The 24,776-nt window shown below is 40.1% G+C and overlaps 1 protein-coding gene across 6 annotated transcripts in view; it reads right to left on the bottom strand.

The window, feature by feature from the left end:
* Positions 1–24,776, bottom strand: part of slc8a1b (solute carrier family 8 member 1b) — a 302,343-nt gene that overhangs the window by 32,579 nt on the left and 244,988 nt on the right. For 3 of the 6 annotated variants that reach the window (XM_043687168.2, XM_043687164.2, XM_043687169.2), the window contains exons 6-9: positions 24,641–24,655; positions 24,270–24,338; positions 18,571–18,701; positions 11,580–11,679 (exon numbers count right to left, since the gene is read on the bottom strand). In XM_043687168.2, coding sequence (XP_043543103.2) covers positions 11,580–11,679; positions 18,571–18,701; positions 24,270–24,338; positions 24,641–24,655 — 315 coding nt within the window. The remainder of the gene's footprint in view (positions 1–11,579; positions 11,680–18,570; positions 18,702–24,269; positions 24,339–24,640; positions 24,656–24,776) is intronic. The other 3 variants (XM_043687171.2, XM_043687170.2, XM_043687165.2) reach the window with 2 other exon arrangements.

Below are 24,776 nucleotides of genomic sequence, written 5' to 3'. Positions count from 1 at the left end.
AGTGTAGAGCATCGTCAACCATGTCTGAAGGGAAATTGCGGTCTTTGAAGAAGACTTCTTCACCAGGACAGAACCCCACTGGTCCTCACCTAATAGAAACTTAAAAGATAATGCATGGCTTAGAAAGGGTGGACGCTGGGAATTTGTTTCCATTAGGCAAGGATACTAGGACTCGTGGGCACAATCTTCGAATTAGAGGGGGTCAATTTAGAACAGAAATGAGGAGACATTTATTCAGCATGAGAATGGTGGGCCTGTGGAATTCACTGCCACGGAGCACAGTGGAGGCCGGGATGTTAAATGTCTTCAAGGCAGAAATTGATAATTCTTAATCTCGCAAGGAATTAAGTGATACGGGGAGAGTGCGGGTAAGTGGCGTTGAAATGCCAATCAGCCATGATTGAAGGGTGGAGTGGACTGAATGGCCTTACTTCCACTCCTATGTCTTCTGATCTTACTTCTGGCTTCAGAAGAATAGTTTGGGTGCTGCATGGTTTTAGCTTTTAAACAAATTGGACTGCTTTTCCTTCAGTAAGTGAAATTCTCAATTCAAAAGTTTGCCTTGTACGAACTCTGCTGGATTTTCTTGATTTTTTAATGATTCCTTCGATGATTTTCACTTTCATCTAATGACTGGGGATAGTGTACAGATTATGTATGGTATTGAATTTCCTAATGCTTCACTTATGAATTGTGGCCCCTGGCACTTATCACAATTTCAAGAATGTCATAATACATACTTTGCACTACTCTACACTCTCACTGCTAGTCATTGACGTGAGCTGGTCTATCTCCTAGCAATTAGAATAGTCATCAGTAACATGATAATAAATTCCTGCAAGAGTGAACAATGAGAGTGCATACTCCAATCTTCATCAGCTCTGGCCAAAAGAGTAACTGCAACATTCACATTGCTTGCCATTTCAATGCTCTCATGCTAAAATTTCTCTCCAAGGCTTGCTGCAGTACTCCAGGGAAGTTCAACAAAAGCTGGAGGAATAGTTTCTCATTTTTGTATTAGGCAATTTACAATATTTAGGACTCAAAGGACCTGGTTTCATCTATTCATACCAACCACTGACATCTTTTATTCATCAATATCTTTTCTCTGCTACCATTAACACTTCCTCGGTCATTTTCTCTGTGCACCCTCACCATCTATTCTATTGTTCCTCCTTTCGCTTTATGAATTGCATAAAAACACTATTTTTCAGCCCTTTTTAAATCTGAAGAACAGCAGCCATATTGAACGTTAGTTTTGTTTTCCTTCCAACAGATTTTGCCAGCATGTTTTTGTTTTTACTTCATCCTTGGCCTGTTGAGATGTCATGTATTATAAGCTGATCTTTAGACTCTTTAGTATTTGTTTGGCCAGTGGAACAGTTTTTCTTAGTTTTGAAGGTGTTCTGAGGAAGGGTCACTGGACATTAACTCTCCTTTCTCTCCACAGATGCTGACAGGCCTGCTGAGTTCCTCCAGCAACTTTTGTTTCAGATTATCAGGATCTGCAGCTCTTTATTTTATTTTTGAGCACTTTCTCTTGCCATCCTCAAATTAGACTCAATTCTAATGTAGGTTGTATAGACACATACTTTTTCTAATCTCCTTCGGGATAATAATTCTATTTTCTTTGTATAATGAGCCACCTTGGGCAACTGCATGCCTAATACTTTTTATACCAACAGATGTGCCCTTGATGTTTTAAGGCCAATCTTTCATCAATTTGCATCTTATTGTTTAGTTGGCTTGATATGAGCATGCCACATGTCTTTCAGATTCAATGTCTGTTGTGTTGAAGACAAGAGTATATCAAGCTATCGCATTCTATTGAATCTGGAAGGTTTTACGCTGTCTTATAGGTCACATCCTGATGATACTTCTGTACACAAAGAAACATTCGCTGCAGGTGCTTTGGCGTAGATAGGAGTGGATTGAGGAAGATACTTTGAAGTTGCTTGTGGTTGGGCTCCACTGTCAGTTTATTGAACAGATACTGATTAAAATGCTTACAAGCAAAGAAAATAGCCAGGCATTCTTTTTCTATTAGTGTAGCATTGTTTAGTTTGCCTAATGTCTTGGATGCAAGTGCAATTGGTTGTCCTGGCTATATAAGAGTTGCTAGTAAACATTGCAATGTGACTTCATCATTGATTGCCATTGCTTCATACTGTAATCAATTACCATTGTCACCACTAGTTGTCTGATTGTCATCAGAGTTGTTTCCTTTCTTTGTCCCGACCACTGCATGTCCTTAGCAATAAACTTCCATAAATGTTCACAATCTGATGACAAATTAGCTAAGAACGTTGCTAAATAGAACATGTGATTGATGCATTGCTTTCATAGCCTTTGATTGTCACATTCTCTGTTACTGGTCTCATCTTGTCAGGATCCAAGCTCAGCCCAGTGGTCAGTTCATGACCTATGTAGTTGGCTTCAGACATCTTCAATTGTATCATTTTGTTGTTCAGTTTCAGCTTCATCTGGTGAGCTCTCTCTAGTAGTCACACCAGATTCTGATCACAGTCTGCAACAAATCCTTTCATTGTGTTACTGTCTCTGGAAATCAGTAGATGGCCTAGTGGTATTATCACTAAGCTATTAGCCCAGTGAGCCACATAACATTTTAGGGGTTCAAATCCCACCATGGCAGATTGTGGACTTTGAATTCAATTTTTAAAAAATCTGGTATTAAGAATCCACTATTGACCATGAAATCATGGCCGATTGTCAGAAAAACCCATCTGGTTCATTAATGTCCTTCAAGGAAGGAGATCTGCTATCCTCACCTGGTCTGGTGTGCATGTAACTCCAGACCCAAAGCAATGTGGTTGACTCTCAACTGCCATCTGGAATGGTCTAGCAAGCCATTCAGTTATACCAAATGCTACAAAATCTCAAAGAAATTAAGCCTAATAGATCACCTGGCATTGACCTAGGCACTGAAAAAGACAAAGGCAGAAATTTCCCTATTGACGCTGCAAAATACTTTTTACTAATTTTGTGCCAAAATTGGGAGAGCTGTTTCACAGAATAGTCAAGCAACAGCCAGACACGGTCATACTCATGGAATTGTAGTGTACAATGTCCTAGACACCCCCACCATCACCATTCCTATCCTGGTGGCTATCCACCATCAGGATAGATCCAGCAGAGGTCATGACACAGTGGTATACAGTTGGGATGGAGTTGAGTGTGAGTCCTCAACATTGACTCTGGACCCCATGACATCTCATGTCTTCAGGTTAAACATAGGGAAGGAAATCTCCTACTGATTACCACGTACCATCCTCCCTTAACTGATGAATCGGTACTCCTCCATGTTAAACAACACTTGGAGGAAGCATTGAGGATGGCATGGGCACAAAATGTACTCTGGGTGGCAGACTTCAATATCCACCACCAAGAGTGGCTTGGCAGCAGTACTACTGGTCGAACTGATTGGGTCCTAAAGGACACAGCTGCTAGAATGGGTTTGCAGCAGGTGGTGAAGGAACCAACAAAAGGGAAAAACATACTTGCCCTCATCCTTACAAGTCTGCCAGCTGCAAATACACCTGTCCATGACAGTATCAGTAACAGTGAGCACTACACATCCTTGTGGAGACAAAGTCTTTACATTAAGAATAACCTCCATTGTGATGTGAGGTATGATCGCCATGCTAAATGGGGCAGACTTTGAAAAGATCTAGCAACTCAAGACTGGGCATCCATGAAGCATTGTGGGCCATCAACAGCAGCAGAATTGTACTCCAGCAGAATGTGCAACCTCATGGCCCTGCATGTCCCCTACTTAACCATTGCTATCAAGCCAAGGGATCAACCCTGCTTCAATGGAGATGCAGGAGGACATGCCAGGAGCAGCATCAGGCATTCCTGAAGATGAGATGTCAACCTAGTATTGCCACCAAACAGGACTACTTGCATGTCAAACAGCATAAGCAGCAAGTGACAGAGCTAAGCAATCATAACCAATGGATCAGATCTAAGGTCTACAGTCATGCCACATCCAGTTGTGAATGGTGGTTGATGATTAAACAATTTGCTGAGGAGGAGGCTCTACAAATATCCCAATTCTCAATGATGGAAGAGCCTAGCAAATCAGTGTAAAAGATAAAGCTGAAGCTTGCACAGCAACCTTCAGCCAAAAGTGGATGAGCTGTCTCAGCCACCTCCAGTGGTCCCCACCATTACAGATACCACTCTTCAGCCAATTCAATTCCCCCCATGTAATATCAAGAACCGATTGGAGGCACTGGAAACTGCAAAGGATACGAGTCCTGACAACATTCCGGCAATAGTACTGAAGATGTGTGCTCCAGAACTTGCCACTCTCCTCGCTAAGCTGTTTCAGTACAGTTACAACCTGGCAATGTGGAAAATTGCACAAGAATGGACAAATCCAATCTGGCCAATTACCGCCCCATCAGCCTGCTCTCGATCATCAGAAGGTATTAACAGTGCTATCAAGCAGCACCTGCTCTGCAATAACCTGCTCAGTGACGCCAGTTTTGGTTCCACCAGGGCCACTCAGCTCCTGACCTCATTACAGCCTTGGTTCAAACATGGACAAAACAGCAGAATTCCAGCGGTGAGGTGAAAGTGACAGACCTTGACATCAAGGTTGCATTTGACGGAGTGTGGCATCAAGGAGCTCTTGCAAAACTAGAATGAACGGGAATCTGGAGGCAAACCCTCCGCTGGTTGGAGACATACCTGACACATAGGAAGATGGCTCTGGTTGCTGGAGGTCAGTCATCTCTGCAGGAGTTCCTCAAGGAAGTTTCCTAGGTCCAATCATCTTCAATTGCTTCATCAATTCCCTCCACCATAAGGTCAGAGTGGGGATGTTCGCCGATGATTGCACAATATTCAGCACCATTTGCGACTCCTCAGCGACTGACGTAGTTGCGTCCAAATGCAACAAGATCTGGTCAAAATCCAGGCTTGGGTTGAGAAGTGGTAAGTAACATTTGCACCACACAAATGCCAGGCTATGACCATCACTACTAAGAGACAATCTAACGACAGCCCTTTGACATTCAATGGTGTTACCATCATTGACAACATCCAAGACAAAGCGGCCCACTTGAGAGGCACTACATCCACAAGCATTCACTCTCTCCAGCACTGCTGCTCAGTAGCAGCACAGTGTTCTATCTACAAGATGCACTGCAGATATTCACCAAAGATCCTCAGACACCACTTTCCAAACCCACAACCACTTTTATCTAGGAGGACAAGGACAGCAGTTGTATGGGAACACCACCACCTGCTAGTTCCCCTCCAAGCCACTCACCATCTTGACTTGGAAATATATTGCCATTCCTTCACTGTCGCTGGGTCAAAATCCTGGGAATTCCCTCCCTAATAGCATTGAGCATCTACCAGCAGGTAGACTGCAGCAGTTCAAGGCATCTCACCACCATGTTCTAAAGGGCAATAAGGTGCGGGCAATAAGTGCTGCCATGCCAGTGATGCCTACATCGCACAGAACGAATAAATAAAAGATTACCTGTAATCGCATCTGCTCCAGATAGATCATGGACTATGTTGTGATATTTGTGTGGAAATGATCAGTGCAAATGCCAAACGTCATGCACAACCATCTTTAACCTTCGTGTAGCATTCAGCATGTAGTTAGAATGCTGCTGCTTTCATCCAGTTTCATTTGCCACTCAGCATCATTTGGATCAAAGATATCAAAGACCTCTACAAGGAGGACAGATTGCACCTAAATTGGAAGGGGACTAATATACTGGCAAAGAAATTTGCTAGAACTGCTTGGGAGGATTTAAACTAGTAAGGTGGGGGGGTGGGACCCAGGGAGATAGTGAGGAAAGAGATCAATCTGAGACTGGTACAGTTGAGAACAGAAGTGAGTCAAACAGTCAGGGCAGGCAGGGACAAGGTAGGACTAATAAATTAAACTGCATTTATTTCAATGCAAGGGGCCTAACAGGGAAGGCAAGTGAACTCAGGGCATGGTTAGAAACATGGGACTGGGATATCACAGCAATTACAGAAACATGGCTCAGGGATGGGCAGGACTGGTAGCTTAATGTTCCAGGATACAAATGCTACAGGAAGGATAGAAAGGGAGGCAAGAGAGGAGGGGGAGTGGCATTTTTGACAAGGGATAGCATTACAGCTGTGCTGAGGGAGGATATTCCCGGAAATACATCCAGGGAAGTTATTTGGGTGGAACTGAGAAATAAGAAAGGGATGATAACCTTATTGGGATTGTATTATAGACCCCCCAATAGACAGAGGGAAATTGAGAAACAATTTGTAAGGAGATCTCAGCTATCTGTAAGAAAAATGGTGCAAATCTTGACCTACTCTTGGGAAATAAGGCAGGGCAGGTGACTGAGGTGTCAGTGGGGGAGCACTTTGGGCCAGCGACCATAATTCTATTGGTTTTAAAATAGTGATGGAAAAGGATAGACCAGATCTAAAAGTTGAAGTTCTAAACTGGAGAAAGGCCAATTTTGATGGTATTGGGCAAGAACTTTTGAAAGCTGATTGGAGGCAGATGTTTGCAGGTAAAGGGATGGCTGGAAAATGGGAAGTCTTCAGAAATGAGATAACAAGAATCCAGAGAAATTATATTCCTGTCAGGGTGAAAGGGAAGGCTGGTAGGTACAGGGAATGCTGGATGACTAAAGAAATTGAGGGTTTTGTTAAGAAAAAGAAGGAAGTGTATGTCAGGTATAGAAAGGATAGATCAAGTGAATCCTTAGAAAAGTATAACGGAAGTAGGAGTATACTTAAGAGGGAAATCAGGAGGGCAAAATGGGGACATGAGATAGCTTTGGCAAATAGTATTAAGGAGAATCCAAAGGGTTTTTACAAATATATTAAGGACAAAGGGAGAGAATAGGGCCCCTCAAAGATCAGCAAGGCGGCCTTTGTGCGAAGCCACAGAAAATGGGGGAGGTACTAAATGAATATTCTGTATCAGTATTTACTATGGAAAAGGATATGGAAGATACAGACTGTAGGGAAGTAGATGGTGACATCTTGCAAAATGTCCAGATTACAGAGGAGGAAGTGCTGGATGTCTTGAAACGGTTAAAGGTGGATAAATCCCCAGGACCTGATCAGGTGTACCCGAGAACTCTGTGGGAAGCCAGAGAAGTGATTGCTGGGCGACTGGAGGTTGGCAGACATGGTGCCACTGTTTAAGAAAGGCGGTAAAGACAAGCTAGGGAACTATAGACCGGTGAACTGACCTCAGTGGTGGGCAAGTTGTTGGAGGGAATCCTGAGGGACAGGATGTACATGTATTTGGAAAGGCAAGGTCTGATTAGGGATAGTCAACATGACTTTGTGCGTAGGAAATCACGTCTCTCAAACTTGATTGAGTTTTTTGAAGAAGTAACAAAGAAGATTGATGAGGGCAGAGCAGTAGATGTGATCTATTTGGACTTCAGTAAGGCGTTCGACAAGGTTCCCATGGGAGATTGATTAGCAAGGTTAGATCTCATGGAACTAGCCATAGAGAACTGGCTCAAAGGTAGAAGACAGAGGGTGCTGGTGGAGGGTTGTTTTTCAGACTGGAGGCCTGTGACCAGTGGAGTGCCACAAGGATTGGTGCTAGGCCCTCTACTTTTTGTCATTTACATAAATGATTTGGATGCAAGCACAAGAGGTACGGTTAGTAAGTTTGCAGATGAAACCAAAAGTGGAGGTGTAGTGGACAGCGAAGAGGGTTACCTCAGATTACAACAGGAACTGGACCATATCGGCCAATGGGCTGAGAAGTGGCAGATGGAGTTTAATTCAGATAAATGCGAGATACTGCATTTTGGGAAAGCAAATCTTAGCAGGACTTATACATTTAATGGTAAGGTCCTAGGGAGTGTTGCTGAACAAAGAGACCTTGAAGTGCAGGTTCATAGCTCCTTGAAAGTGGAGTCGCAGGTAGATAGGATAGTGAAGAAGGCATTTGGTATGCTTTCCTTTATTGGTCAGAGTATTGAGTACAGGAGTTGGGAGGTCATGTTGCGGCTGTACAGGACATTGGTTAGGCCACTGTTGGAATATTGCATGCAATTCTGGTCTCCTTCCTATCGAAAATGATGTTGTGAAACTTGAAAGGGTTCAGAAAAGATTTACAAGGATGTTGTCAGGGTTGAAGGATCTGAGCTACAGGGAGAGTCTGAACAGGCTGGAACTGTTTTCCTTGCAGTGTCAGAGGCTGAGGGGTGACCTTATAGAGGTTTACAAAATTATGATGGGCATGGATAGGATAAACAGACAAAGTCTTTTCCCTGGGGTTGGGGAGTCCAGAACTAGAGGGCATAGGTTTAGGGTGAGAGGGGAAAGATATAAAAGAAACCTAAGGGGCAATGTTTTCACACAGAGGGTGGTACGTGTATGGAATGAGCTGCCAGAGGAAATGGTGGAGGCTGGTACAATTACAGTATTTAAAAGGCATCTGAATGGGTATATGAATAGGAAGGGTTTGGAGGGATATGGGCCGGGTGCTGGCAGGTGGGACTAGATTGGGTTGGGATATCTGGTCGGCATGGACAGGTTGGACCAAAGGGTCTGCTTCCATGCTGTACATCTCTATGACTCTATATGACTGTGATCACAAACTGTCTCAAAGCCAGTTGCTAACAATGACATGAGCAAGTGACATCAGCCATCTTTACATGGCTATAACATTGTATCCAGATGAGGAGCAAATGGTTGACTCGACTAACACCTGGAATGAGCAGATTGGAGTTGGGGTAACATTTTATCACAGAGGATTGCTTAATGGACAGAGAGCAGAGTTCGGATAAATGGAGCATTTTCAAGTTGGCGGGCTGTGACTATTGAAGGGCAGGAAGGATCAGTATTGATGTTTCATGTATTTACAATGTATATTAATGACTTTGATGAACTGACAGAAAATAATGTCACAAATGTTGTTGACCATACTAAACTAGGATGGCTAAAAGAGATGCAAAGAGATATAAACAGGTTAAATGAATGGGCAACAAGTTGGCAGATAGAGTATAATGTGAGGCTAATTCGCTTTGGCCATTAGTTTTGAGAAGCAGAATATTTTTCTAAAAGGCCTAACATTTTATAAATGTTGTTCAGAGGAACACAGAATGGGAGTACACAGGTACAGCGATCTATCAGGAAGATGGATGGCATGTTGGCTTTTATTGCAAGGGGAGTGGAATGCATGAATAAGGCACCTTGTGAAAACTGTCCAGGGCTTTGGTGGACATTAGTGTGCAGTTCTGAACTTCACCAGGTTTCTGAAGGGACTCCATACCGAGGGCCTAAGCAGCTGAAAGCATCACTGGTGTTGCAGCCTTGAAAATTACTGATATGCAAAAGGCATGTCGGAGTAGACTTACAAGTCTGGAGAAGGTAGGGAAGTACAGCAGTAGGAAAGCACAAGGTAATGGAGGAATATGATAATCAGTATGAGAATGTATTAACAGCTTAAGGCAAATATTTTAATGCTAAAATTTTTATAGTCAAAACATCAAATAATCACTATATTAATGCAGAACTAATTTATCAAAATAGCACGTAACATATGAATTTGAATGCGAATGATTTAATTTATCTACATTTGATAATTAGTTGTCTTATAATCCAGTGCATTCTGTCTGGATTGTGAATAGGACTCTCTCATAGGATTAAAAGTTTAAATGGGCCTTCAGAGAAAATGTTGATAAGGGAGCATAGAATGCAGTCTTTACTGCAGATGAAAGTAAAGAACTAACTGCCCTCAATTGAATTGTGAAGATAATTTAAAACTATCAGCAGCTGATAGGTTTAAATACAAGTTCACCTCATTTTTTTTAGTTGCTCTCAAACATGGAAACTCATCTATGAATCCATTCAAGACACTCAACATGCCCGACACCAACATGGGCTGTATATTGCATCGTGTATACTGAAACAAAGCCCTAAAATTACTTCTTTAAGTGGAGTATATGGGGCCATTAATGCATTCATTGCACAAACAAGTTCATTTATGTTAAAACTTAATGTTGACGATTTTAGCTCTTAAATGTATTAAATGTTTAATGCGTTTGGACAGCACTCCTCTGTCTACAATTTTAAGGATTAGTCAATGTTTTGTTTAAGATAGTAAAAAGATTAATTCTTATCTACCACTTTAAGTCTTTGTCTTCTACTGTCACTAACAGTGATTTCTAACCTTTAAGAATATATGATATTGCTGTGAAGGTGGTTTAGCAAATAAGTTAGAATTACCATAATCTCAAATTGCTGCAAATTTATTCACCTTTCTTTCCAACTGCTCTTCAGTAACAAAAGGAAAGGTTTTTAATAGCAGAAAAATTATTAGCATGGTCTCTCAATATTTTTTTGAAGTCAGGATGGTGTCAATTTGCAAAGGAATCAACTGCGGCACAAGGAGAAGTAAGTTTTCACCAGCGAGTGGAGGATCTGGACTGTGCTGCTTTCAAAAGGGAATGAGATAATTATCTGGAAATAAATAAACTGCAGGTTGTGGGTAAACTCAGGGGATTGGGACATGGTGAATTGTCTTTGCAGCAAACAGGCACAGCCACAACAGATCGAATGGCTTCCTTATATGTTGACTCATTAGATGATTATGTGATTCTTATGGAATATCTGTATTCACAATTGCAAAACTAATTTCAGAGAGAAGTTATTGAATAAAAGATTTATGTCCCACCCCACCTTATCACTTGGGGCTGATAAAATAAAAGCAAAAGGCATTAAAGAATCACAGTAAAAATGCGTTTGCAAAGTACTGGATTTGTGACAATGGTGCCAATCTTATCGTTAAGGTGGGATTGGGGCAGGGAATTAACATTGCTATTTGGAAATGCAAGAAGATAGTTTTTCCTTAGGCCCTGCCAAGTGACTATCGTGTGTCCTCTGTCCGAGAAGTATAGAATCCTTATCATCATGTAGAAGTAGGCCATTCAGCCCATTGAGTCCACACTGACCTTCTGAAGAGCATCCCACCCACACCCAAACCACCACCCCTCCCCAACCCTGTATTCCCCATAGCTAATGAACCTAACCTGCACATCCCCGGACACTATGGGCAATTTAGCTTGGTCAATCCACCAAACTTGCACAATTTTGGATTGTGGGAGGAAATCAGAGCACCTGGGAGGTATCCACAGAGACACTGGGAGAATGTGCAAACTCCACACAGCCAGTCACCTGAGGGTGGAATCAAACCCAGGTCCTTGGTGTTGTGAGGCAGCAGTGCTAACCACTGAGCCACCATGCCACCCATGATGTCCTGGCACTTAGATCTACAAGTGAATAAGCATAGAACATTACAGCGCAGTACTTCGGCCCTCGATGTTGCGCCGACCTGTCATACCAATCTGAAGCCCAGCTAACCTACACTATTCCATGTACGTCCATATGCTTGTCCAATGATGACTTAAATGTACTTAAAGTTGGCGTTAAAGCAGAGGAAGGTATCAGATACTTAACTTTGTTTTTACATTCCACCCAACTCAAACCTGTTACACATAGAAACATTAGCCACCAAACAAAGTGCCTTATTCTGAATTGCTTCACTTCATTCTGTAATTTTTTTAACTTACCAGCACTGACAGTGACAGCTTCAATAAATTGATCCCTCCAACTGTTCGTCCCCACAACCAAGGCTAAGTTTGTCTTCTTTATCAGTTTGTCCACAGTATTCTGCAGCAATAAAGGAAGTATTTGTAAAACTTATGTTTTCAATTACCTTACAGATCAGATATCATGACAAATGAAGCAGTTTAATATTAGTTATTCCTTTAAACAAAAGCCTGTATAAAGTTGACTGGGAACAGATAAGGTAGTGAATTGATTATGCCACAGAATTAGAAATCCAGATGTTGCAAGTTCAAATTAAATTGAATATAGCTCGTTATTTATGGATTGACAGAAAAATGATACATCATTGAAACTTGCTGAATTGTCATTAACAATAGCCTTCAAGATCTACACATGACTCCAGGTTTAGGTCAAGATATACATTCATGGGTGGGGTAAAAATCCTTGGTTGTGAAATCGGTATCCACATAATACTATTTTAAATGATTTTTTTAAATGGCATTCCTTTTTAAAAGCTGGGCAATGCTGGTGCCGGTGGGAGTTCCTTGTTACACAGTGTTGGCAGTGACTGAGTATCTGCTCTACTGACTTGAGGGATGTTTGCACATTACAAACTGAATGGACTTATACACTTAATGGTAAAGTCCTCGGGAGTGTTGCTGAACAAAGAGACTTTGGAGTGCAGGTTCATAGCTCCTTGAAAGTGGAGTCGCAGGTAGATAGGATGGTGAAGAAGGCTTTTGGTATGCTTTCCTTTATTGGTCAGAGTATTGAGTACAAGAGTTAGGAGATCATGATGCGGATATACAGGACATTGGTTAGGCCATTGCTGGAATACTGCATGCAATTCTGGTCTCCTTCCTATTGGAAAGATGTTGTGAAACTTGAAAGGGTTCAGAAAAGATTTTCAAGAATGTTGCCAGAGTTGGAAGATACAGGAAGAGGTTGAATAGCCCAGGGCTGTTTTCCCTGGAGCGTTGGAGGCTGAGGGGTGACCTTATAGAGGTTTACAAAATCATGAGAGGCATGGATAGGGTAAATAGGCAACGTCTTTTCCCTTGGGTTGGAGAGTCCAGAACTAGAGGGCATAGGTTTAGAGTGAAAGGGGAAAGATATAAAAGAGACCTAAGGGGCAACTTTTTCACGCAGAGGGTGGTGCGTGTATGGAATGAGCTGCCAGAGGATATGGTGGAGGCTGATACAATTGCAACATTTAAAAGGCATCTGGATAGGTATATGAATAGGAAGGGTTTGGAGGGAAATGAGCTAGGTGCTGGCAGGTGGGACTAGATTGGGTTGGGATATTTGGTTGGCTTGGACAGGTTGGACCGAAGAGTCTGCTTCTATGCTGTACATCTCTATAAATCTATGCCACTGTTGTCCTCCTGAGATAAGGTTGCCCCTCTCTTGGAAGACCACAAGATATGGGAACAGAAGTAAACCATTTAGCCCATCCACTCTGCTCCACCATTCAACATCATGGATGATATGATAATCCTCAATTCCACTTTCCTGTTTTACCCTTATAACCCTTGATTCCCTAATTGATTAAAAATCTATCTCAACCGTGAGTAGATTTAATGATTTCATGTCAGCCCTCTGTGGTAAAGAATTCCACAGACTGACTACATGCTGAGAGAAAAAAAACTCTTAAGGTTTCTCTGGTTCTTCTTTTTGCTTTCAGCTTCCAGCACTGTCTAAACAGTTTTCGCCAAAGACAAGTCTTCTTTGTATAGTAATAATTATGACAAAGAGTCATAAGTAGTTCCATCAACAATTCTGTCTCTTATGGATTCTCATTTCAAAACTTCACAGTCACAGTTTTACCCTAATCTATAGAAATCAATAATTAAATTATCCATGGATTTCCCCAGATGCTGATTCTTCTGTTAAATCTTGGTCTTTCAAGAATTTTATTTGCTCTAAGATTAATGAATGTCTCAAAATTTTGTAGAACTTCATTAACAATATCTGTGCCTTCTTTAATACCTTGGCAAGCTATTATGACTTCAGGTAACTTCCCAATTGAATATAAATATGGGTTTACCTGTTATGCATCTGATTTAATGTCTGTATTTTAAGTTTTATATTTTAAGGACTGGTTTCTCCAAGAGTTTTTTTTCTGCGTTCTATTTGATCCACCGCTGAAATTAAATCTTCCAATGCAATATTATTTCTGCTGCCATTTTTCCCATTTTAATTATTTATTCTTCTTACTTTAAAGATATTACATTCTTTACAAAGGAATCCTGTTGTCTGTGCCTTCAGAATTGAATCCATTCCCTTAATGACTTCACCTGGATGAGTTACACTTTCTGCAGTACTGTTAACAACATTTCAGTTTCAATAAAGATTCCCATTCTCTTTAATAGCTTGTCTGAATGAATCCAACTATCTGCAGCCTTAACAAATTCTTCCTCTATTTATCTTATTATCACACTCTTAATTCAAGATCTACAGCTCTTACTGTTGTCTTAATAACCACCTTACTTTCTTCTTCCATTAGACTCTGTCTGGTTAGGCCCATTTGATTCTAGCTGCCCAACATTCCTGGCACTGCAACCTCATTTTTAAATCTGTATCCTTCTTTTCTCTGACAGTAACTGCCTTATGACACTTACTATGCTGGCTGTGAGTTGTACATAATTTGCAGATTTCTAGTTTTCACACTCTGTAAATGTGCTGAATTTTTACAGTTATCCCTTTGCTCACCAGGTATTTCAAATTCACTTAAGGAGCCTCAAATCTCCAGCTGAGGCTTGCCTCAAGACCACGCCAAAAATTCACTGACATCCAATGCCCAATAATTGTTCAGAACGAGCAGTGTTCAAGTTCCACGGAGCTTCTATCTCATACTGTTGGATTTCCCTTCTGAGTTCACTGGATGGTGCACTGCTGTCTAACCCTTTGTATGGTGCAGTTAAATCAAATTCCAATCCCTTTCATTGCTCACCACATTATACAACAGATCCTCACCACTGCTCACCGTGTTGTACGGTGGACCCTCTCACCACTGCTCACCATGTTGTACGGTGGACCCTCTCACCACTGCTCACCGTGTTGTACGGTGGATCCTCTCACCACTGCTCACTGTGTTGTACGGTGGATCCTCTCACCACTGCTCACTGTGTTGTACGGTGGATCCTCTCACCACTGCTCACTGTGTTGTACGGTGGATCCTCTCACCACTGCTCACCGTGTTGTACGGTGGATCCTCTCACCACTGCTCACTGTGTTGTACGGTGGATCCTCTCACCACTGCTCACCATGTTGTACAGTGGACCCTCTTACCACTGCTCACCGTGTTGTACGGTGGATCCTCTCACCACTGCTCACCATGTTGTACGGTGGATCCTCTCACCACTGCTCACTGTGTTGTACGGTGGATCCTCTCACCACTGCTCACCGTGTTGTACGGTGGACCCTCTTACCACTGCTCACCGTGTTGTACGGTGGATCCTCTCACCACTGCTCACTGTGTTGTATGGTGGATCCTCTCACCACTGCTCACCGTGTTGTACGGTGGACCCTCTTACCACTGCTCACCGTGTTGTACGGTGGATCCTCTCAACACTGCTCACTGTGTTGTATGGTGGATCCTCTCACCACTGCTCACCGTGTTGTACGGTGGATCCTCTCACCACTGCTCACTGTGTTGTACGGTGGATCCTCTCACCACTGCTCACTGTGTTGTACAGTGGATCCTCTCACCACTGCTCACCGTGTTGTACGGTGGACCCTCTTACCACTGCTCACCGTGTTGTACGGTGGATCCTCTCACCACTGCTCACTGTGTTGTACAGTGGATCCTCTCACCACTGCTCACTGTGTTGTATGGTGGATCCTCACCGTGTTATATGGTGGATCCTCACCATGTTGTATAGTGGATCCTCACCATGTTATATGGTGGATCCTCACCATTGCTCACCATGTTGTAAGGTGGATCTCACCGCTGCTCACCATGTTGTACAGTGGATGTTCTCTGCTACTCACTGTGTTGTATGGTGGATCCTCACTGCTGCTGACCGTGCTGTATGGTGGATCCTCACCGTGTTATATGGTGGATCCTCATGGCTGCTCACCCTGTTGTATGGTGGATCCTCACCGGGTTGTATGGTGGATCCTCATGGCTGCTCACCCTGTTGTACGGTGGATCCTCACTGCTGCTCACTCTGTTGTACAGTGGATCCTCACCACTTCTCATCATGTCGTACGGTGGATCCTCACCGCTGCTCACCATGTTATATGGTGGATCCTCACTGCTGCTTACCGTGTTATACGGTGGATCCTCACCACTGCTCACCGTGTTGTATGGTGGATCCTCACTGTTGCTCACCATGTTGTACAGTGGATCCTCACCGTGTTATACGGTGGATTCTCAAGGCTGCTCACCGTATTGCATGGTGGATCCTCACCGTGTTGCATGGTGTACCCTCACCATATTGCATGGTGGATCCTCAAGGCTGCTCACCATATTGCATGGTGGATCCTCACCGTGTTGCATGGTGGATCTTGAAGGCTGCTTACCGTGTTGTATGGTGAATCCTCACCGTGTTGTATGGTGGACCTTCAAGGCTGCTCACCGTGTTCTGTGGTGAATCCTCACCATGTTGTATGATGGATCTTCAAGGCTGCTCACCTTGTTGTGTGGTGGATCCTCACCGTGTTGTATGGTCTTTGCTCACTATGTTGCAATCACTATAAGGTTGATTTGCTGCCACCAATCTCCCTTTAGGTTGAAATCTACAGGTCCTGCTTTGTAAGAAAATTTGTAGTTTAATGAGAAGAGGCTGATGACATGTATTGCATGACAGCAATCAAGTACAAATTATATTGATGTGTAGGAATTGGTCCTAAGGCTACAAGGAGGGATAAATGGTAAGTCCACCTCCTTCGATGTCCAGGGCTGTCCTCTCTACCAAACGTCTTTTGGTATTACCATTGTGGGTTGAGTTAAAAGCACGGTTAGCACCCTTTCAGAAATGGGTTTGTGGGTTAAGAGTATGAAGGAGTTTTCCTCCAGGCTCTGCCATGAACTTAGACTTCCTTGCAATGGACCTCCCTCCTCTGACAATGATGCCCTCCATGACTCTCTCCTGACCGTTTGATTTAGTGCTGGATGCCTTAGTACTCTGACAGAGTGCTTTCTCCTGTCCGGTGAAATCCTGCACAAAGCCACCAGCCAGAGAGTGATTTTCACTGGATTCTGACCCAAGCCATTCTTCCAAAGTTGATACAAGGGCCTGGATTTAACAGGCCTGACTTGATCTTTTCAAAATTCTTTAATAGGATGTGAATGTCACTGACAAGATCAGCATTTTGATGGGATCTACAGGAGTGAATGAAATGTGTGGGGTCAGGGAGGCCTCTGTAACACAGCCACTTAAAATCTGGGGTCAGAAACAATTTACATTCTGTCGTGCCTTATTGCTCTCTCATGACAATAACAGATATAATTTGATGTTCTAGTGACATAATGGTCATGTCGGCAGTATGTGAATGAATGGCACAGTTGATTGAGGAAGCTATGTTAGCTAGTTCACACATAAAACTTCTTGCTTTATATTCTGCAGACAGTGCTGTGGAATCCTTCACATCAACTTGAACAGGTAGAATTGCCATCAATAATATTTTCTCTGAAGGGTTTCTTCAGTATTGTACTGAATTTCTGGCCGTCATTGTGTGTTCAGGTCTTTAATGAGGTTTCAATCCACAACGTTGTGACTCTGGATAGAGCACAACTGACCAACTAAATGTGACACCAAACTGTATCCCATTCTTATTGGACATTATTTCATACAGCACGAAAAGGCAGAATTGAAGACTTGTTCAAAATCAATGGAAGAGCTGAACGATTATTAGAGCTATAAAGTAAGATGATGAGGAATGGGGATGAGCTGGAAGACAGTGGATTAATTGTTAAATTCAAATATTAAATCCTGAACATAAAACTAATTTACAGAAGGAAATCAGACTCTTTGTAAGATTCACAGCAATGTGGTTGACTCTGTAATGTTACTCAAAAGCCATTCAGTTGAAGTGCAATTCGGGACAAAAACCCAGGAAACTGGAGCAGGAAGTCATTCAGTCCATTAAGCCCACACCATCATTCAATATTTCCACTCTCTCCCCTTTGACACATCTAGCCTCTGGCAATCTAGTTCTTTCTTAAACATATTTAGTGACTTGGCCTCCAAATCCTTCTATGATTAAGTACGATGGTCAATAAATATGGCCTGAGCAATGATGCACATGAAGGAAAATTGAACAGACTGTTCTAAAAGCCCATCACCTTCACAAATGCAAAGAAAAACGCCATCCTTTCCTGATTCTGGAATTGCATAGCCTACAATGACTAAATGATCCAATGCTGCATCCAAACAGCCTTCCATTGGTGAGACATAGGGTGGGATGCTCAGATTTCTACACAGTCCTTCTGCTGTTTGTGCTTAGCCTCCACCTTTGATTATCAAAGATACTTGCAATGGTTGGCACCTTTGTGGATCCTCCTTCTTCAGTTTGTATAGTCTTGGGTAGAGATTCTTACAAGTTCGCAGGGATATTGCATTGTTTTTCAGGAAGCTATGAGGACGTCTGTGAAGCATTTCATCTACCCTCCTGATAACTTCTTTAATTGCTATAACTAGCAAATAAATATACTTTCTAAACATGTTTGCAGTGAATTTTTAATTGAAATGTACACAACTACATCTACATGCAAAATTGTACTTTTGAAATTAAGAATGTTTTACATGTATGAATCACATAAACAGCTGTTATTATTGCATTATTGTTATTATTGTATGTAGGAGCCCATTGATGCAAAATATAAGGTTGTTGGAGAACATAATCATAATCTCTTTCTTTTCACTGCTCTTGCCAGAAGTATGTAATAACATGTCTGAGTACACATGATTAGAAAATATTTACAACAGCACTGATGTATTGGCATATTTTAAATCGGAGATTCAGAAATATAAAACTGTTTGATACCTTAAATTCATAGGATTCTTCAATTATGATTTCTAACTTTGTATTTTCTCCAAGGACAGGACGGCCCATGTCTGCTATCCGCCGTTCTTCCTCATTTTTATTTGCAATGGCCTGATTATCTTCAGTATCACCTACAATACAATCAAATAACTCAATATCAATAGAATCAAATAAATTTCACAAGAGAACTATGAAACTAAATTCTTCTTTGTAAAACTTCTAAATGTTTAGTTACACGTGCTTCAACTTTACCAAGTTCTATGTAAAACCACCTACACTTGATTACACTTACCATATCTGAAATTGTTTTCCCACATTGTCCTCAACTTTAGTGTCAATCCACATGGTACATATATAACTACACAAATTTTACATGCAACATCTATACAATAATTTTTTTCAATTAGCATTTCGAATCATATATTTTACAAATAATCTGGCTAGGGCTATATACTAAAATATGTGCTACATTTTTTTCACAATACGAGGTCACGCCACAATTTATCTCAATTCCACATCTAGCAACAAACCACATGGACAAAGGGAAGATCTAGTTTAAGAAAGACACAAGACACTACATTTTTCGTAAAGGACAGATTAGAATTGAAATTGCACAGAAGATCAGAGAAGATTGAATAAAAAGTTCTGAAATGGACAGGTTGGGACATTATGGAAGATGCTTGTGGATGGCAAAAAGGTGATAAACTCAACAAAAAGTCCTTATGTGTCATATATTCATAAAACTAACACATGCATTGGTTATAAAGCTTTTTTAGTCTTTCATCTTTTTGGTTCTTGTTTGGGTCTGTGAACCTGTCAGTACGTAACTCTGAAATTATACCTTTTTCAAGGCCACTTTCCCTTCTTCTTAGCCTTATATGATCGCAAATACACTACATCACACAAAATATTTTTGTAGGGTGCTAGTGTCTCTTACATATACAAAAAGATAACAAGATGCACAACAGCTTATTATGACACACAGTTACTTTACAAATATTTGCTCAATACAATCATGCAGATTTTCCACTTACAAAGCAAAATTAGGTATGCACAATAGAAAATGTCACTTTTCTATTCATTCTAAAATTAATAGATGGAAAATCAGGCAGGCTCTGATATACGATTGCAATCCCCTCCCCCCCAGCTATTTCTATATGCTACATGCATAAAATATGGAAAACCAATCTCTTACAACATTCATTTAATAGCATCTCCCAGACAAATTAGCTTGATTGCTAGTGTCACAAAACCAGTGACTTTTTTTTTCTAAAAGCTGTTCCTTGGCTCAAAGAGACTCTGTCCTTAATTTTTTTCAGAGGGGTAATAAACTTGTCCGGGCTTCAGTCAGTCTGCTTTGGTACAGAGATGAAAAGGATCTTGAGAGGCCTTTTGTTTGTATGTAAACAGATGAGACTTCAGGCCAAAGTGGTCATGTTTTAAAAGTGACCTGTATAATGAAAAGAGAGTGATCATCTCTCTAGCTGGGCAGTTTTAGTTGAATCTTGAACTGGTTGGAAGTTCAACAGGGAGCTGTGTGGAAACTCTCTCTCTCCCTCTCGCCCTTGAACTCCAAGCTGTAAGCATGTGTTCCATTTATACTGTTTTTTAAAGGGAGTTTGCTTACTGGGACTGTTGAGTATACTCGGAACAGCATAATTAAGTCTAGTTGGATAGGTTGAGTTCTGTAGGAGTTATTTATCATGTTCTTTGTGTTTCATTGTGTAATTTTGTGAATAAATTTTTGTCTGTTTTAAAATCTAGTAGTCAATCTAGTTAACTTAATCCAGAAAATTTTCACTATACGCTTACTGAAACAAATTGCAAAGTTATGGTCTGAGTTGCCTGCTGTTTTGAGTGGTCTGGCTTGGTCCATAACAGTAGAAAGATAGTGGATGCAATATTAAGACAATTTAATTGTAAGCTAAAAGACAGAATAGGCTGACCCAATAACTTACGAACAATGAAGTCATAAGTGAGTCCTGGTCAGTGCCAAAACTGGAATGCAGACTATATGGTAAAATGTTTCATAATGTGTTCTCTTAACATAAAACATTTAGTAAAATGAAAGAAATAGAAAGGAAATGTTTTGGATTGTAAATGAGAGGAAACTTGTACTGTTTACTTCTGGTGATGTTGCTGGGAAATGTTCTTTCTCTAGCCATCCCTTCTATTTTCTGTTTTGACATAGTCTTCATGGAATGTAGTGAAGTGCAATATGAATAATAACCCTGCATACCTAGACTATGTATATGTATCAAGATATTTATTTCAAAAAGATTAAGCTTAGTCAAAAAGTAGAAGTGTATTCCTCTGTGACATGTTTAGTTTCAAATACAGATTGATTTGAAATATTCATGGGCAACGTAAGGCCATGCAAGTTTATTTCAGTCTTTGGAAATTCTCTCAATCCATTACAATTGCTCACCATCACAGTTTATGAGATTGAGCACTGGACTTTCAAAAGGGAAAGGCCAAGAATTGAGTCTTAAGATATTTCTCTGTCTCTTCAACTTACCTGCTCTGGACAACCTGAATTTTATCTATCCCCATCTGGGTCACTTGGCAAGCAGTGGAAAGGAAAATTTACATTTTGCAGATCACATTCTGATAATAACACCTTGTTCACAGTGTAGCAGGGATAATAGTGATGAAAAGCTCTATAAGCTAGTGTCTGGCCTAGAGAAGGTGAACAATCTGCTTTAAAGGAAAGAAACAGGACAACAACTATATCTATAAAGAAGAGTCCTTTACATTTCATCACACTACAATTAACTTTGATGGCTTGTTTAGGAAATTTGAGTGTCTGAGTCTCAATTGAATTCTTCAGGTTTAAAAGATAAATATATTTGAATCATATGAAGTAATTCAATTTACTTGGCTGTACATTACAACTTTCAAATCACTAGTTTATCCAAAGCAGATAGAAATTTTTAATGTTCTGAAGTTTTTAAATTGAAAATATATAATTACATTTAGCTGTATATTTCCAAAACATTTACTCAGTTCAATTTAGAATTATTTAATTAAGTAACAAAAGGATACAAGTGCTGGGCCACTCTTAACAGCCTCATCTCTCAAACTTTAATTGGTTTCCATTAGTACATTTTTTCACAAATATCATTATTAATATATTAGCACTGCACTTGCACTTTGATTAAAACTTTACAAAATGTATTTTTATTTGCAACACCACTAAGTGCACTTAATTGCCAAATCTGATTAAAAATTTTGCCAACCTCATTGTGAATTGAGCAGTCATCTATTGGAACCCAGGACATTAATGAAGGGAGCCTTCAATTCTGGAATTTTGTGACTGACCTTTTAAAGAGGGGATCTAACATTTGCCTCACTACAAGATTAATAGCATCAGAAGAATAGATATTCCATTATTTTCACTTATATATTTATATATTCATTCAGATCAATACTGCGTTTGAGTCAACTCCACTGTGGTATCAAGGCCAGAAAATCTTAAAAGAAGTTTGTTTTTAACAAATAATGCATCAGCCTCCTTGCCCAGGGGTATGGGGAAGTTTCAGGACGCATAGGGATTGGTCAATTTGGCTCTCACGATGAGCAAGCCCCAGATGATTAGGAAACAGGTGGATTCCCCTGCAGGAACCCTATTCCCCAAACAATGCCTAATAAATTAGGTAACTGATTCACCCAAAACTCGATAGCACTGAAAGGTACAGGTATATGCGAATGTGGCATGACCATTAGAACTATAGCCAGGTAACTAACTAGAAGCACATTACACATGAAGAATTATAATATAAATTTAATATGAATCAACTTTGAGAACGTTTTTGTTTTTAGATGTGGAGGTAGCGGTGATGGACTGGGGCGGACGAAGTTAAAAATCACATAATACCAGGTTATCGTCCAACAGGTTTATTTGGAAGCACTAGTAAGTACTTCCAAATAAACCTGTTGGACTATAATCTGGTATTGTGTGATTTGTTTTTAGAAGAATATCTTATAACCTGCTTCAGCAATGCAGTACTAAGAAGTGTTACAGAAAAAAATGATAGCTCACCTGGTGATAAATAGAATAGTTCAAACTATTATGTTAGCCTCATAACGTCATGGTCAGGCACTCAATGTGATTTGAATGCTGTACATAAAGTTATGTTGAATATGTTGCAGACTTGCAATAATACACTTCAATGTTTTTAATTTAGTATATAATCAGGTCCCATTGTCTTTTTTCCCCCACTATATGCAGGTCAGTTCACGTTTGACACCTATTAAATTCTTGACATTGTTAATTTGTAATATATCAGTCTAGAGTTTGGGCAGCTGAAAGTAACAATTTACAAATGCCATCGAGAAGCGGTATCAAATGGGTTGCTTTTAGGAAAAAAATTCTGTTTATATCGCTGTTCATGATGCTTAGCTACTTAGTGTGCATGAGATATCCATATTTTAACTATTTGCATTAAACCACTTTATACTCATATGAAATGTCATCAAACCTAGGAATGAAGATCGTGATACTCTATATCTGCTATACTAATAACAGTAATATCCTAATACTTGTTGTCTTGAATGATAATAATATCATTGTCATCAAATCCTGGCACATTTGTAGTTTGTTAGAGGGAACGTTGATACCATGGTCACATGTCATTGCAAAATCTACTGCTTTCTCAGGGTTTTGTTCGGATAACTGATCATTTGCATAACTAATCTGATCGTAAACAAGCAGTAATTTATGAGTACCGGTTATTGAAGATGCCTCGATTATCTGGCAAAGCACGTTATTATGCCGTTTAACTGATAACTGAATGCTGAGTTGCCTAATGCCGTTTTTACGGGACCCTGAGATCTTGTTCGGATAATCCAAAATTCGGATAATTGATGTTCGGATAATTGAGATTGTACTGTAATCACCTAGACCTTCCAATGCACAAACAAGTTGTTCAACCCAAACAGTCTATGCCAATGTTTCTGCTTCACACAAATCTTTTACCCTCTTTGTCTAGCTCAATTAGCAAATTTCATCTCATGTATTTATCTAGATTCATCTTAGATACATCTATTCTATATTAACCTTTACAAGGCTTACCAACAGCTATATTTTAAAATTATTTATTAAATTCACAGTGCTATCTGAAAAAAACTCTAATCTATAAACAGGAAACGATTGGAGCAAGAGCATGATTGTAGAAACTAGCAAACTATAATGCTTGAACTGAAGGGATAGCATCACTATTTGCTCATATTCTCCACGTTTATATACTGGAAATAAACAGTATATATCCTACACTCTCATTTTAAAATCTGACATTCAAATATGTTCTAATCTTCTAAATATTAATAATGAGTTATTGGGCTTCCAGTGGGTGGAGTGGTGCTATATATGATTAATGCTTAATAGATAAGTACATGCAAATCTTAATTAATAAAAATATTACTCCAGTGGCTTTAGTAATAACTACTGCTAACTGTCAATGCAACAGGATGACAAATACAAAGTGTAAAGAATCACTTTATATTCACGTTGTTAAATTCATGTAATTATGGTGCCTCAGTCCATTTAGGCAGAATCTTAGTGAGTGAGTGAGGTATAAAATATAGATTACCGAATGTGTCAAAAATGCATGTTTAATTTTTCAAAGGATTGGAACTTCTCTGTGTTAACTGAAGTGCGGCTAATGACTTACAAAACAGAAGTATAGTACTCATTATACCTGCAAAGAAGATCACAGTAGATGGAATCGGATTGTCCCTAAAATGAACCTTCCTGTAGAGAGCATGGCCTAAAAACATGGGAATGATCCACAGCATAAAATAATTTTCCTGTTCAGAACTCATTGACAACAACAAATTAACATATTCTCTTATTAGTATCAAATTCTGGATTAATTTGTATAAAATGATAATTAAAAATTTTGTCTTTATTATTTTCATGTTAGACTGCAAAGTGTGCAAGGTTTCAAGATATTATTAAAATCCTGAGTATTCCGAGTGTTATAAAGTGCTACAATGTTTATCTAATATGTAACTAGGTAATAACTAATATTACACGGTGCACTGGAAATTCATTTTAGAAAATTCTTACCACTGAAGTATTTTGCTTCAAAATTAAAGAGCGAAAAGAGAAATAAGAAAGTATATTCAATAACTTAAAAATATCATTAACTTAAAAACTAACATTTGGAATTTAAAGAAATAGCATCTAATAAACAGTGTCATAC

The sequence above is a fragment of the Chiloscyllium plagiosum genome, unplaced genomic scaffold, assembly GCF_037043375.1.
Source record: "Chiloscyllium plagiosum isolate Xiang-an unplaced genomic scaffold, Cpla_swu_hap1 HiC_scaffold_3, whole genome shotgun sequence".
Lineage (NCBI taxonomy): Eukaryota > Metazoa > Chordata > Chondrichthyes > Orectolobiformes > Hemiscylliidae > Chiloscyllium > Chiloscyllium plagiosum.
This window is presented reverse-complemented; position numbering and strand designations above follow the sequence as displayed.